This window comes from Zosterops lateralis, assembly GCF_965231275.1.
Source record: "Zosterops lateralis genome assembly, chromosome: 13".
Classification (NCBI taxonomy): Eukaryota; Metazoa; Chordata; class Aves; order Passeriformes; family Zosteropidae; genus Zosterops; species Zosterops lateralis.
The window spans coordinates 16812381-16829230 of NC_139773.1; the positions used below are offsets into that span (position 1 = coordinate 16812381).

Consider the following 16850-nt stretch of genomic DNA (forward strand, 5'->3'; position numbering starts at 1 on the left):
TTTTGTTCCACTCCTTGCCATGAGCAGGGACATCTCCTACTATCCCAGAGGTTGCTCCAAGCCCTGTCCAGCCTGGCCTTGGACACTTCCAGAGATGGAGCAGCCACAGCTTCTCTGGGCACCCTGTGCCAGGGCCTCACCAGCCTCACAGGGAAGAAATTCTTCCCAATATTCAATCTAAACCTCCTTTCTTCCTTATTAGAGAAACACTCACGTACTTCCTGCAACAACTACAGCACTAATTTACACCTGACACCTTATCTGGTGTCACACCTAGGGTTTTTTTTTTTGTTCGGAATTTGAGTTATATTTAAAGAATACCATCACTAAAGAGTCCCAGGCTAAAAGAAAGCACATATGGAACACACATGGGACATCCCCATTGCTCATTCTGAGCTGCTCCAGAACCCTTCAGAGGCAATGGCTGGACCTGAAAATTCCTGTTGTGTGGTAAGAGCAGGCAGCTCTGCCAGCTCCTCACTCCAGGCTTGGTCAGTTCTGCATCTGGGGATTTTCTAGTGATATAGTCCAAATTTCTGTCTGCTTTGTGAAGCCATTACAAGTCCCAAAATTCTTTTACTGGGGGGACTGCCAAAAGCATGCCTGCACTGTTCCATCAGATAAATGGCTGATACAGGGCTTCCCTTCAACTCAGTGAGGTTGTTTTTATCTGCTTCCAAGTCTGAGGGTTACTGGATTCAAAAGTAAGTTACTAGCCATATGTAAAATAAAATTTAAGCATCATTCTGGTGCTTTGCTTTCTCACTTTAATTCCTCTTAGGAACTTTTTGTTCAGAGCTGGTGTTGTGATCTACAGACCACTGACTCCAAACTCCTCAAGCTGCTCAAGGAAAATGCAGTTTACTTCTAAAACACCATTCCTACTGACTTCTAGACATTTGGAGGCAATCAGCTGCCAATTCTGTAACAGATCAGCAGTAAAAACATCTTGTTAGGAAGGCAGAGAAACCATAAAAGACAGAGGAGAGGTTTTGCCAGTACACAGCCATCTTCTGCCAAGTCCTCCCTACCTATCTCCAAAAGTTGGGGGGTGTGGGAGAAATTGTTCCAGGGGATTACTTCTCCTAAGTACACGCCTCTATTAATAACTGCACAGATACAGCAAGCATGCAGTGTGCTTTGAAAGAAAACCCTATTTCTGCATCTTGCAGTATATAAAACAAGCAAACAAAGCTCCAAATGGAGAGGGATATGCACAAGGGAGAACTCCCCAAAAAAGCCTGTGAGTGTACACAATCCATCTGAGGGAAAGTGATGTTATTTACACAGAAGGTTTTGATGGAAAAGCAGGTCAGCACTAGGAACCTTTCTAAATTCTTGGCAACTTTTAATGCTTTTCTTGAAGGAGGACAATTTAAAAAAATGACAACTTGCTCTTCCAGGTGAGGGTAATGTTTTTCACTGCAGAACTGATTTTACAACTAACAGCAGGAAACATGCTGCCACCTCCAGTTTTAGAAATCCATTTAATTCTGCTCTCCCTGAGAGCAAAATTTAACTTCATGAGTTCTTGCTCAAACACGAACTCACGGAACAAGAGAGTTAGTTACCTGTGAATGGACAAGAGGAAAGCAGTACACTCAGTTAAGTCTACTAAAACAAGAAGAGAGGCTAGAAAGGAGGAGGTTAAAGCAGTTTTCCAGAGCCCCTGTTTTGTTACCAGACGTCGGAGTGCGTTGTGAAGACTCCATCTTTCAGCGATTCTGGGGACATCCAGCGGACAGGCAGCAAACCCTTCCCTCCTTTCCGGTAATAATCTGTCTCGTAGATATCTCTCGTCATGCCAAAATCTAGAAGGTAGAAATACTCTTGAGTTTGTGTGAGAAAATGATGAACATTCCCCCTTCCTACAAGGCAGAGAATCACACTTGGGTGTGAGGAATCTGTGATTTTGCAGACACTTCAGCTGCCGCCTCAGGGCTGGTGACCTTCTCTCCCAACACCAACAGATTGTGCCACTGACTTCAGGGGTGACAAGTCTGAATGGTTTAAATATAGGAATATGCAAAGTTCCAGCATTTATGCTCAAGCTTTGCAGTAAGATGAGTCTTCTGAAGGTCATGTAATTCACTAATTGTTCCCCAAATTCAGTGATTTTCGTTTTTTTTAAGGAATGTAAGGATCTCCTTTAGTACTTATAACTATTGCATTTAGTCAGACAATCTCACATGTTGAAGGAAATACTTCTCTTGGTTTTCTTTTTCCTGTTTCCAAAGGTAATTCCCAGTTTCTGTACACTATTCCATTTCAAGTGCTACAGAGGATTATGCTGCTCATTTGTGATTAACACAGCCAAATATTAAAGACATACTTCCGGTTTTTATCCATGCTTAGCTGTAAATTCATAAGCATTTGCAAGACTTGTATCTAAAAATGGTCACCCCCTGACTGTAACTCAGATTTATTCCAGTGTGGGTTTTTTTCTCTACAATCAGCCTGAGACAGAACTGCTGGGTCTCACACTTGCCTATTGAAATCAGTTACTGCCCTCTCAGACACCAACCAGAAAGTTAATAAATCAGAGGTCATCAGTCCTCTGACTGACACTAAATGCTGTCTGATGACACACAGGGCAAAATCCATTTTACCAACACAGACCTGCAACTGCCCCTTTTTTCCCCAGGAAACATGTACAGAACTCCCCCTGCTCTCTCAGCTATCACCAGTCTGTGGTGAGTGACCAACCAGGGACACTGGTACCCTTGGTGATTGTGACTAAAGAGCCCATCTGTGCAGCTCCTCCATCACTCCCACACACCAGGGGGACTTTATCTTGGCTGAATGGAAGATTCTTTCAAAATGTAATGCAAATAAGAACCAGACACACAGGGTAATGTGGCACAGAGCTCTTCCTCTGAGATGTGAACAGCCTGAGTTGGTGTGTTCCAGCCAAGATGCTCCTGAACTGTTTCTGCATGAGGGGATTTTCAATGCTGCTACATAAACAAGAGCAGGGCAGCACATTTACAAAATGCTTTTGGGGTGACCATGAACACGTTAAAGGGAATAAATGCACCATATCTTCAGTTTACAGAATTGTAATACAAGCTGATGGGGGCAGGAGGAGAAAACTGGAATGGGAAGGATTTAGGCTGACTTCCCACGAACCTGCAGAAAATACACAAAATCCCCAAAAGATCTTATTTCCTAATTAACTGACTCAAAATGAAATCATTTTTTCTTTCTCCCAAATGACAGGATTACTTACACAAATTATCAAAATAGCTGAGTTAAGCTCAGAGAAAAAGAATTAGTTTCCTACAGCAGAAGGCTGTTGCTATACACGTTATTTTAATATGCACAACTCAAAAACAGCCAACAGCTTAAAATCACTCTCTGGAGAGAAGACTGAAAAAACTCATCTGACACTATTTTGGAGGGATGCTGAAAGGAAAAAAAAAATTGGTGATCTAACAGCAGAGCAGAAGAAAAGCCATTCAGCTGTCTGAGAAGCAGAACTCCAGTTTAGACTGGAAAGCACCCAGCTGAAGTCATTCCATTTCCAACTCAGATACGATTTAAAATAATCCTAAAATTCTCATTCTTGAATCAATAAACAGGAGGTAGAATTATTTTTGTGCTTTAACAGAGACATGAATGATGCACCAGCAGTAACTCCACCATCCACCCAGTTGTCTGCAGTACCTGAACCTAAATCACTTTCTCACCAAGGCTCTTTTTAAATCCACATGCTGTACTGTTGCCTCACTGGAACAACAGCAAGCAGAGGTATTCCAGAGGTTTCAACTCAGTGTTAACTGCTCACAGGTCTTAAATCACAAGGAAAAAGCAAGCAAGCAAAGAACATATTTCATTCTGCAAATATTTAAACTAGAGCTCAGTTAAATAAATAACTACACAAATAAATAAATAGCCTTCCAAGACACTGATTTTCCAGGATGATTCCATGACCTGTGTGAGGGTCAGGAGAGCCCACCTCCAATTTTGACAGTGAAGTCCTCAGCCACCATGCAGTTCCTGGCAGCGAGGTCCCTGTGCACGAACTTGTTGGCGTTGAGATAGGCCATGCCGTCCGCGATCTCCCCCGCCATCTGGATCATCTTCTTCAGCGTTGGGGGTGCCTGACCAGGGTTGTTCTGGGCAAAAGGAACATCCAGCAATTAACAGACCACAGCCATTCTCTTGTGCACATACTGTCCTCGTGTTCTGTTCCTTTAATTCATACTCATTGGAATTTCTAGATCAAGGGCGGAAGGGGCTGAGCTCATTTTCTACAAAGGCTGCTGTGATTTCAGTGGCAAGTGACCTGTGTGTCATCTTTATCCTTCAGACCCCGTATCATATGTGACAATTTTAGCTGTTAGTCTGATGGCCTATGCCTGAGAGTTTACAGAGGAGCTAGGATAACAGATATTTACTCTCCAGCAGGGGCAATGGGCAGGACACACGACATGAAACAATTATCCTAACGTGCTCTTAAACCAGCCAATTTCTGTAACATCTTGATGAGAATGTAGATCAGACAAGAGATCTAATGCAAATCTGGAAAAGGGGACTCAGTGACACAAGAAGGGACCTATTCCATGTGGAGCCCTGGGCTGCCTCATGAAAGAGCTGCTGGAGATCACACAACAGCTCATGTTCTGTCCTTAGACTGAAGGAGAAGGGCAGGAAAGGCTAATTGCCTGCTGCTTCCAACGTGAGGCTGTCTTGTTCAAGATGATTCAAACTGAAGAAATAAACATCCAGCAACTCATGACTCACCTCTGTGTCTGGCCTCAATGATCTCAGGTAACTTTTGAGGTCGCCACGTGTCATCAGCTCCATGATAACCAGTGTAGGCTGGCCCTGAGAAACAACACCAAGCAGCCGAACCTGGCAGAGGAAAAACAAATGTTCAGTACAAGTATACAAGCACAGCTAATTATCATTTATTCATGTTGATATGTAGCCCTGTGGGAAAGGTCTGAATGTAGATTTGGATCCACTTTCTGACTGGGGTGTCACGATAATATTACAAAGCTGAAATCCCAAATTCCCACTTCAGTCAGGGCAGACATGCCTGGAACAGCCTGGTGTCAATGAGCACCAGGGCTGGATGAGTCCCAGCCACATCACATCCTCAGGACTCACCACATGGTGACAGTTGAACTCCTTCATCACCGAGGCCTCGTTCAGGAACTCGATCCTCTCGCGCATGCTGGCAGACTCATTGACCGTCTTGATGGCCACCCTGGTCTCTGGCTCATCCTTCACCACTCCCTTGGCTATTCCCTCGTACACCATCCCAAAGGAGCCTTGCCCAAGCTCCCTGCACATGGTGATCTTCTCCCGGGGCACCTCCCACTCATCTGGAACATACACTGAGGGGAGAGAGAACAGGATGTGATGTTCTGTGCTGGGCTCACTCCCTGCTCCCCACAACAGTTCTGGTGTTCAAACCCCACAGAGAAAGCTGAGACCTTGCACCATGTGTGCAAACAGGCATGGGTCTGTCCCATACAGACACTGCTGTCCTTTGATGATGGCATACAAATAAATCTGAAAGAAAGGTGGACTTGAAGCAGCCTCACTATGGTAAAGACATTGAGATAGAAATAAGGAACCTCAAAGCACAAAACCAGGGTGGGAAGAGGCTCAAATCAATGCTTTAGGTTAAACCTTTCCTTGAAATCCTTGCTCTCCTAATTCTCCCAGACAGCATCAAACATACTTGATCATCTGTATCAGTTCAGTGTCTGCTGTATTCTCTATTAACACTGATTTTATGGCTAGAGGGAAGCAGACTCTGATCCAGCAGCTCTTTGCATGGCACTATTCTGATCCCTTGCACACACACCGTTGCACCAGCAAAGGCAGAACTTGCTGCTGCTGCTGCTGCAGGTCTTTGATCTGAGGCAGAAGAGAGCTCTCAGAAGGTGACTGCCAGGAGGCAGGACTGCCTCAGGCAAGAAGACATCCAAGTACTCACTGCTGCTGCTGCCTATCAGTCACCAAAGGAGGGGACAGTTGTGTTACCTGCTCTGCATGGGTGAAATGACAGGATGAAAACAGAGGATTGTAGCATGAGCAGTGACAGACCTTTAACCCCAATGGTGTTGCTACAAAAAACAACACTCTGGGTAAACCCGTCAGTCTCCTGGGGGCTTTTGGAAATACTATTCCAGCAAGAATTCTACAACAGCAGCACCAAACTAAACCATAAACGGAAAAACTGAGGCCTCAAGGACATTTGTCTGATGTTGTGATTTCTTCAAGTAGTGGGTTTGTTTCAATAGGGCAAAACAGAGCATAAAAGGGCAAACATGAAAGAACACAAATTCATTCTTCCTTCATTCCAGTGAAAACACCACTGGAAGAGTAGATGATAATCTGGAAGTGAAATTAGTGAATCAAATTTGCCTCAGGAGGACAAAACTACAGGGAAACAATTAAAAAACTCCCCAGTTTCAACAGACAAGTGGCAATTGTAGATTCCAGGGCTGTCCTAATAAAACAGAGCAAGTGGCTTTACAGCACGTCTATTAGAGTTTGATACCTTTAAAAGTCAGACACCAACTGAACACAGGACAGTAAAAGCATCACAAGTTAAGGTCACACTCACCATCTGAGGCACTGAAGTACTCGGGGTTCACAGAAGCATAAAGTACTCCATTGCCCAGTCTGTCACTGTTCCTGTAGAAATATTGGGGTTTATTTCTTTTATCTTTAAATCTGAGTATATTTCAAACCATCTCTTCTACAGCTTTTCCACTGCTTACTCAACCACAGAATATTATTTACTGCATGTGGAGTTTTTCAGACAGGGGACAAACTGAGATCTTATCTACCCCACAGAATCAATGGGAACACAGTCCAGAACAGCTTCCCAGGAATTCTGGAGTCTTCTCTATACCAAATCAGCACCAGGAAAATGTAAACACAAGGTACTTTTAGCTGCTGAGTAAACTTCTTTTAAGAAAGGCAGCTATATAAATATAAACCAGGAGACCTGTGGCTGAGAATGCACTTTACCATCATCAGCTCTGCTGTGGGAGTGAAGTTTTTTAGCAAAAGACATGACTCTTTTTAGTGGGGATTCCAATGAGCATAATTAATGAGAGAGCAATAAAAGACCTCCATAGCTAGAAAGTTGCAAGACGAACATTTGTACTGCTATTAAGTTCTCATTACGTGTTTCAATGAGATTAAAAAAAAAAATAAATCACAAGTTACAAAAAACAAAACTGAGGAAAACAAATTAACAGAACAGCCCCAATGATGGCTCTTGCCCAGGATATAATTTTTTAAAGTGGATGTAAAGACTTCAAAAAACTCTCTAGAATTTGAAAAAAAATCAGATCAACCTAAATGAACCTAACTTTTCATGATTTATACTGGCCTATATTTCAGTCAAATCTTCTGATTATACAGGTCCAGTGTGTGCCACCATTGCCCCACTGGTTTGTTCCTCACAAGCCTTCCTCTTCCTACTCAAACATGATACTGCAATAAAAACCCTCTTCATATCTCTAGCAGCAGCAGCCAGATGCTGGTAACTCTAAACCACCTCCTTTTCCATATCAACAAGACAGAATCTACCTCAGCCTCTCAACTCCTCTGAATGCCATTTCTCTTTTTAATTTCCAACTCGCTCCACGGGCACAGATTTGAAAATAAACAATTCCCCTCCTGCAGGTTTAAGCACCAGCACATGGAACTCACCTCTTTTTGTTAAAGACATAGAGCATTATCAGCAATCCCCCAAGGATGAGCAGCAGAGCAATAGGGAGCACAATTACCAAGTGCAGGAAGTTTCCATAGTTTGCTGCTGCAACCAACAAGAAAAACAATTGTTTCAGGGTTTCTATAAAACCTCTGTTAACAAAGAAACATTCAAAGCCCACTCAGTGTATTTCCATACAGGGAAGAAATCAAAGTTCTCATTTTCTTGTCTGATGTGGAAAAATGTACTTTGAAACCCTCCCTGACTGCAGATGAGTGAAACAAGAAAGCAGACACTGAAAGGCATTAATTTTGTTCAGAACAGTGTCTGTCTGGGCTTTGTTTTCACAAGTTATGCTTAAAGGACTTGCATTCCTCAGTGAACAATATCCAATTGTTCACTTGCACATTCACCTTTTTTCCCCACCTTTTGTTCACCTTGCAGCTGCTAACATTCAGAATATACATGCACTGCTCTTTACTTCAAATTGTTCAAAGGTCAGCAACCAGAAAACCAAAAAGGGATAAAAGATGGAGCTGCAGTTTTTTGGGGATATATCTGCTCTACAACTAAACACAGAATGTCTTAAAGAGGGTCGCTGTGGTCATGTTCTTCCAAAATATAAATGACACTCACTGTCAGGACCAGCATCACCCTTTCATCAGGACACTTCTTTTATCAAATGTCACTCAGAACAACTCAACCCGTCAGCCAAAAATCTACACAAATTATTTGTTTCTCCAATTATTTTGCAATTTTAAGCAGGTTTGCCTTGTTGCCCCGGGTTTTGTACATGGCAGCTCCATGCTGTTACAGCTATCATCACATTCCCAACATAGCTGCACATCCCAGGAAGCCACAGCAGGGTGTTCTCCACACCCACACCTGGCTGCACCTCTCACAGACACCCAAAGCTGCAAGGAAAGGACCACACCTCACATACCCCTCCATAGCTGTCAACAGCTGCCAAAAAAAATGGACCAGAGAAGAGTTCCCAAAGAACCATCAGCAAGTAAAAGGAGTGTGCAGAGGCAAGAGGCTCAGATACCCACTCACATGAACATCAGGAATTATCAAAATGACAATAAACCCCCAATTCAACACAGACTATAAACATTTGTCTTACATTTGGGCTGCACATAGAAGGAGATGGGCTCAGTCCAGGACCCATTCCCAGCTAAGGAAGTGGCCTGAACTCTGGCAGAATAGTTTCCAGGGTTCAGGTGAGTTAGTTTAGCTCCTCCAAGCTTCTTGTATTCCTGTCTGGAAACACATTCCCGCTTTTCCTAGAAGAAAAAAGCAATTTATGCATATTATTATCTTCACATTCTGGAGGAAGTGATACAGCTGCAGGATAAGCTCATTTTTATAACGAAAAGCCCCACCTGATCAATTTTACTTCAAACACCATAAGGAGATATGTGGAACTTAAGAACTCAGAGGAAATGAAGGAAAGACATGCTGGCAGGTGCTGGGTGTCTGAAATCCCAATTTCTGTTTGTGCAGCACTGCACAGAAGCAGGTTAAGAAAGATCCTTTTTTGTGTATAAATTAAGAGTTATGAGCAGTGATGCCAAATCCTCACCTCACCATGCTGCCCATATTTGATTTCATACATCAGGATCAGCCCATTTGGATTTGCAGGCTCCAACCACTTCAGGTAGACAGTATTTTCCTCTTTTGCTTCCCATGATACTGTTCCTGGAATGTTATCTGCTCCCTCTGTAAGATATTTACAGGTGATGTGAGAAGAACACCCATGACTGAAACAGGAACTTTGGCGAGAGCTGAGGAACATGGAAGATTCATGATATTCTTCAGGTGCAGAAGCTCTGCAGCAAGAGCCATTCAAACCCAGGGAACAAACTCTATTTGCCAAGGACCTGCTGGAGATTAGCTCAGTCTGAACTACTGCTTCCCAGAAAGTCAGTGCAGAGCATACAGCTCCACCAGGCATGGGCCCTGTGTGCCAAAAACCTGGTTATCATCACCTGATTCCTCCTTCTCAACTCTCCCCAACACCAAAACAGTGCAGGGAGCTATTCCCACCAAATGGCTGCAAACAGCTGTAAGCACACATCATTTGCCCCCACTGACAGTCATCCCCATTTAAAACAGAGTCTCAGCAGCAGCTCAGGAACTGCTTTATCTCTATTTAGCTCCTAATAATTTTATGTGACTTATTCAAAACTCAACAGGAACGTGAAGCGCATTTCAGTCTGGACTGAAAAAAATATCACCTTCTCAAAGATCTCAAAGGTAACAGGATTGTTTAGCCTTTAATTTTCAGAGGCACGTGTTAAAAATCTGAGAACACTGCTTTCCTTTTCCCTGATCTCACAGATTTCCTTATTCCCTTGAAATAAGCAATACTTTTCGCTTTTTTTTACTGACACAGCTGGATCAGGATTATGATAGCCTTTCCTTCCAGAAACAAAACAAAATTGCTACCATTCTGCATCCAATATCCCCAGACATCTGCTGGAGTCAGAAGCTGGATGCCTATGAGCTTACACTAAAATCATCTCTATTCTTCTCAGAAGTACAATCTGCGAAAGTCCCAAAGACGAGCACAGCATTCAGTGTTTCCTATTTGAAATAGTCTAGAGGCCAGGGATTGGGCACAAAGAAACACAGTATTCCTCCTGTTCCCAGGCTGGACAAATGCATGGTCGTTCTGTGACAGAAGAAACATTTGGCAAACATTCCCACCAGCAAAACTCCAACATCTGCAAACAGCTCCGAGTGAACACAGCAAAACCAAACATTAGCAGAGAAACGTTGCCGTGGCTCTATTCAGCACACAGGGAGCTGAGGAACAAAACTTTTCCGCTCACCATGTCTGGGGGGGTCTCACTTCTATTGCTGGGAAACGGAGTCTCTCCTAATTATCCTGGCAGTCAGCTTCTCCCTTTCTCAGCTCCCAGCACAGACTTGAACACATCACTCAGTACACACAACACACCAGTCGAGGACAGGAAACAAAAAACTTATGCAGCTCCAAATTTATGCTACTGCATGGAATTTTTTTTACTATACCCCAATGTAATTATAACTGATTTAGGAGAGCTTGTCCCCCCTGAGTTTGATCTTTGCCCAGCAAAGGCAGAGCTGGCCCCATGTGAGCATACCTGAGGGCATCGTTCTGGCAAACACGAAGTTGGACGCACTGCAGCCGAGCGTGTCGGCCTCGTGGTTGCAGCTGTGAATATCGATGCGATAAAGAGTGAAAGGCTGGAGATGGGAGATCACAGTCCTCTCCTTGCCATCCACCTTGGTCTCAAAGAAGGGATATTCCACCTCACTCTCCTCCGTGTCAGAGGCATTGGTGAAGTGGTCGCTCCCGGTCACGTTCCTGTTCCGAGTGGCCAAGGTGGCGTTGGCGATGCGGAACACGTCCCTCCGCTTCCTGTCGGGCCTGAGGAGCAGAACAGGTACAGGAAAGGGCTCGTTAGAGAATAATCCACTTCTTCTCCAGCTTTGGGAAAACTCTGCCAAACACCCCAGCAAAACAGGCAACAGATAGTAAAAAAGCTAAATAAAAGGATACTGCAAAACAAGAGGAAAAATTTCTTTAAATCTGAACCTGCCAGGTGTCAGCACATCTCATTTCTCTCTCTTTTGGTCAGGAACCAACCAAAACTCTGAAGCTCACACTGAGCCCCAAGATGAATTACAAACTTCTGACCTCACACAATAAACCAATCAGCAATGAACAGCTTCACCATTACTCAACAAGCATCCTGGATTTGTGTTTCATGACAGTAATGTTGACGCTTAAAATGGAAATCAGATGCCAAAGGTTGAAAAGGTTATGGGGAGAAAAATTGTTTTGAAGTTTGCTGGATTAGCAAAAGAAGCTGAGCCTACTGAGAGTTAGCTTTGCAGTTGTGATGAAATTAGAATGTATTGCATTGAGAGGAGAAACCTTGGAAGGCAGCTGAAGGCCATGAAGGTCCAGCACCACTCGGGTGGTCATCTGTGTATCTCTGCTTCTCTCACCCAAACAAAAGCTCTGCAAAGGAACAATCCTCCTACGTAAGAAAACTCAGCACTAATATTGTGTAGAGGCAAAAGTTCAATGAGCAGCTTTGCCTTCCAGGCATCTGGGGGAAATTTAAGCAGAGTTAAAAAGTTGAGGATTTATGGCCACGCCATTGCTCTCTCAAGCCTGGGGAACTGTGTGTAGTGAACAGCCCCAAGTGACAGGACAAGGATCAAGATACTCTTAGAACCTGTGGATCAGGTAACCAACACCCTGTGGACCTGTCCCAGATCTGAGGCTGTTCTGCACAGAACACCAACCACACAGGGCAGTCTGGCTTCACTGCTCCTGCTCCTTTGTCTCCAAGGGCTGCAGGAATGCTCACACACGGAAAGCAATGCCCCAGGGGAGGTAAAGGACAAAGTAAGAAGACTCACACTACAAAACAAATTTTTGGATCCTATCCCTGAAATCACTTCACCAGTGCCCATGGAACACCTGACCAGTGCAACAGGTAGCAAGAGATGAGGTCCAACAGATCTACCAGAGAGCAAATTACAAACCAGGCAAATGAGGCCTCCCTGGAGCACACAACAGGAGGAAAGATGACTCAACGGGAGAACTTAATTCACTGTCAAATATATCATCTGAGTACATGCAGCAACAGAGCAGCACGCTGCAGAGAGAGCCAAGAACAGGCTCACTCAGTTTTGAAACCTTCTGGCAGAGTTGGATGAATTTTTCTCTTGAGGAGTTCACTACAAAAATTTCCAAAATCCCTTTACTACGTCGTGAGTAGTCGTTTTGACACTCTAACCACCATGTAAACCACGTCACAGAAATAAACACAGACAAGAAAGAATTTCCTAAGTTAGCAACAAATTGTTTAAAGCAACACACCAGTGAGTATCTTGTCAGTTAAGGCAATTTCATAGAACGTAAGAATTTGTGCCTTGTCTACACTGGTATCTGTGGAAGTTACTAAACCTATTCACCCTGCTTACAATGTGTATTGATTTACTGCTTTAGCTCAGTGCAAAGAATAAACTTCTCATCAGTAAGAAGTTGGATGCCTAGCCCTGAACTGATGGAACATTTGCACAGATTCTGTGGTTAAAGCTGTGAAAATAAGAAGTTCATTTTCAATCAACCACAAAAGCATGTGCCAATGCAAGAATCCAAAAGGCCTGACTTTATCACTGCTTTTATGGGATGCATGGATCTTCCACTCTTTGGTGGTATCTGGGAGTGGAGGCGACTACAGCCCTACCTTGTCTTTGGAGAAAAAGATAAAGGAACACAAAACTTGTTGGTGAGAACTACAGCTGTGTCAGGAAAAAAACTGCAGGATAACCACAAGGCAAACACAATTACAACATTGTGAGATTTGAGATCATTGCTTTTCAGTCAAGCAGCTTCCTGCATTCATGAAATGCAGAGATAAAGGCAAAAAACAAGCATCCAAGGAAGTAAGGAAAAGCCTAGAGATAAAAACTTGAAAAATCATTTATTCCATTAAGGGAGAGGAAGGAAAAGAAATGCAAGAGAAAAATTAAAAATAACACTATAAAAAATTAAATCAAATCAAATCAAGTGATTTTAAAATCTTGGGCTATTTAACAGCAAAGCTCACTCTTCTTCTACTTCATGGCAATTTTAATGTTACTGCTCAGACTACACACAGAGCCTGTCTCATCCTGCTCATCAGAGAAACAAAAACCTTGAAGAAGGAACTCATTCTCCTCTGGTAGTGAGTGTCTCTTCAAGACTAAGCAGAGTCCTGTTTGAAATTCACCATGGCACTAATACACATGGGGTCATCCAGAAGTTGCACAAGAGATTAGATCAACAGACTTCTTAAACAATCTTAAAACCCAGTCAAATACTTTCATGCTATATTACATGCTGCAACTCTTTCATAATAACCTGGAGACAGGTAGAACACTGGAAACAAATACTACTATTGAGGCTTGCATTAACACATTAATTAACTTCTCCCTTGGGAAAGAGAGAAAAATACCTGACATCAAGTAACAAGCTGCTTAGATTTGTCCCATGGAAATGTCTCACCAGCTCATAAACTTTAATTTCCCTGACATACAGTCTCTTAAAAGTTGCTTGGCTGTGCAGCTATTGCTGAGCATTGTCCCTTATCTGCCCCTGCTGTTACAAAAACACCCTAATGGTAGTAATTTAAGAGAAAAGGACAAGCTTTCAGGAAATTCTTTGTGAACTGATCAGTTTATTTGTTACTGAGTTCAAGGTTCTATGAGTTTTCTTGTAGGGGGGCAGGACTGCCAGAAAATTCAGGAGAAGACAAACACCTTTTGAATTACAAATGTTTGGGGAAATAAGAGAATCTCCTTTGCAACAGACTTTCAAGTAGTTTAGACTTGACGCATGGCTTTCAAAATTCCCTGCGGAGCTATTTCAAGAAGTCCAAAAATCAGATCTTGTGATTTTCCATGGCTAAGGATTGACCTGATCACGATCAGAGGCTGTAACTTCCCTGTACCTGATCTTGGCTGCTGCTTCTCCTCATCACTGGGGAAACACTGCACAAATGCTCAGTGTGACCCAAACACAGCTCAGGTAAGATACTTCACACCTCCCAAGAGAGGCAGTATTTAGTTCCTCATTTTTTGGATGAAGCTTAGAAGCACTGTGAATATCAAAGTCTCAACCTCAACAAGTCAATGCAACAGATCCTTGAATAAAAGTATAAAAAATCACAATGGAGAATGGTAAGAACCAGTGTCACTTCAGAGTTCTCAGACCCAGGATTTGACCATGGGCTTCCCCTGCCAGGAGGGAGAATGAGACAAGGCACATCACTGAGATCTTACAATGTATTGAAGACTGTAACACAACAACTGTACACTGTGTGCCCTGCCCCAACACCCAAGCACCCAAAGTAACAACAGCTTACCTGAAAGACAGATTGGAAACTCAAGGATCAAAATCACCAATTAATTCAGTAGGATCTACTCTGCATTGCAGCACAGAATCATTACAATGACATTTAACATGTAAACAGGTGTTTATCATGGTAGAGTAGAAATATTTAATATTTCTCTGCAGAGCTGACCCAGGAAGGATAGAAGCTTTTTGCAATTAGTGCAGTGAAAAAAGAAAACCAGATTCAATTCTGTGAAGTGACTGTGCCCTTAATTTCAACGATAAATCTTCAGATTAGGAGCACAAGCACTTAAATGGTAATTTAAAGAAAAATCACATCTGAAACCCTTTGTCTGCTTCATGTTGCTCATCTCTAAAACCCTTACAGACAACGAGCTCCTTAAGTGACTCTTGAGTCTGAAAAGAAACCATCACTGAAATCCTTGATCAATACAGGAAAGAACCCTTACTATGGGCTAGAATTGAAAGAAAGAAATGAAAATTGGCAAATAAAAGAAACTGCAAAGTAAGGCTGTGGACTGTCTCACATGAGAGGAAAGGTAATGTTTAGTGTCTCTGTGTGCTTTCATGTCCAGGAAACCTCAATCCTAGGAAATGCTGAAAGATGAAATTATCAGCCCAACTTCCAAGAAGGAGTCCAAAATCCATTACCTGGGGACAAAGATGGAGTTATGAAGGAAGTTCTCAAACACTTTCCGGTACTCTGCTTCCTCCTTCTCTGCCTGCTTTTCTGCCTCTGTCTTGGGACAAGCACAACAAGGTCCTTTTTCTCCCCCACAGCCCTCTGGCTTGGTGGGCTCAGTGGCTTCTTCTGTATCAATGGTCCCATCAGCATATCTTCGAATTGGGACTTTATCTTGAAAGAAAAGGACAGAGATGGTTTCCTTCTCTCCAGATCATGGATACAGCAACAATCCCCTCTACTTGCTGTTTATCCATCCCATCTACTTGCTGTTATTTAACTTTTGCCAGTGAAGAGCCCTGGCAGGCAGAGTCCCAGACATTTCAACACAAGAGCTTTTAGTTCTCCTACCTTTGGAGCAGTAATTGTGTCTGTACAGGTAACTGTCCTGAGGCTGCTGCTGCCAGCGCACGATGTAGTAGGAGAGGTTCCCATTGGGAAGAGAGGGAGGATTCCATTTCACAATCAGCTGGGATGAGGAGTTGGATGCTGAAATAACATCCAGGGGAATGGATGGCACTAGAAAAGAAAAAAAAAAAAAGAAAGAAAAAGGGTATTTAAATCTAGAGCACTCTACAGTGTATTTCCATACAAACTTTTGAGTGAATCCCAATGCATTTCTATACTGCAAGGAAAAACACCACTTTACTCCAAAGAAAGGATTTTCTACTTATGCCAATAGTTAAGGCTTCAACTGCAACCAAGTCCCAACCCAAAGTTGTACTTAAATTAATCTTTACAATGGAACAAAGCCTGAAATTCTAACTCCAAGAAGCTCCCATAGTTCCTAATGAACATAATATCTGAAAAAACAGAGCTTTAATTCAAATTTTAATGCTACTTTCATAATTAGTGAAACTGCTAGCACTTAGCACATCATCTGCACATAAATTTTATTTCTGTATCAACAACAGAACTTGAATAATAATGCACTGATCACACCTGCAGCATTATCAACCTCTCACTCCAGAGTCCAGCATCTCACCTGCAGCATTGGTTCGAATATATATAATTTCACTTTTTGCTCCATGAATATGATGATTTTCCATCATTGTGAGGGTAACAGCCTTGACATAAATGGCATATTGAGTCCAAGGTTTCAACCCTTGCAGCAGAATTCCAGGATTGTTCTCTTTGTTTGGTGGCAGGTCGACATCAACCATGTTCCAGCTGTTGGAGCCACACGCATCTTGCCCGTCATACTCTGTCACATTTTTGAATGGTCTGAAATATTCAAAGAAAAAAGTAGCACAAATATTTATTTTCTCCCAAAGGTTGTCATATACATACAAGAGTGCCTCACTTCAAAGTTGCTCAATGAAACAAATAAAGCTCACTTCCTTTTCACAGCAGAATATACCATGAAGAAAAAAAAAAAAAAAATCTTGTATTTCCAAGCAGTACAAAATTCAGAGTTCAGTTTTAGTCATGAGCAATAAAGCAACATTCTCCAAGAAAACACTGTATTTATCTCGTATTTTTTTTACTCAAAACAGAGAGTGAAATGCTTCAGACATATTTAGATTTCAAATAAACATATACCAGAATATATGAAGCTACTCAAAATAGTTTTTGAT

At 42.5% G+C, this 16850-nt stretch overlaps 1 protein-coding gene across 1 annotated transcript in view; it reads right to left on the reverse strand.

Annotated features, from left to right (window-relative positions):
- Positions 1-16850, reverse strand: part of IGF1R (insulin like growth factor 1 receptor) — a 167305-nt gene that overhangs the window by 11457 nt on the left and 138998 nt on the right. The window contains exons 8-19 of the mRNA XM_083870773.1: positions 16259-16497; positions 15625-15792; positions 15243-15447; positions 10819-11105; positions 9273-9409; positions 8814-8973; positions 7687-7792; positions 6587-6657; positions 5116-5345; positions 4747-4857; positions 3959-4118; positions 1682-1811 (exon numbers count right to left, since the gene is read on the reverse strand). Coding sequence (XP_083726899.1) covers positions 1682-1811; positions 3959-4118; positions 4747-4857; positions 5116-5345; positions 6587-6657; positions 7687-7792; positions 8814-8973; positions 9273-9409; positions 10819-11105; positions 15243-15447; positions 15625-15792; positions 16259-16497 — 2004 coding nt within the window. The remainder of the gene's footprint in view (positions 1-1681; positions 1812-3958; positions 4119-4746; positions 4858-5115; positions 5346-6586; positions 6658-7686; positions 7793-8813; positions 8974-9272; positions 9410-10818; positions 11106-15242; positions 15448-15624; positions 15793-16258; positions 16498-16850) is intronic.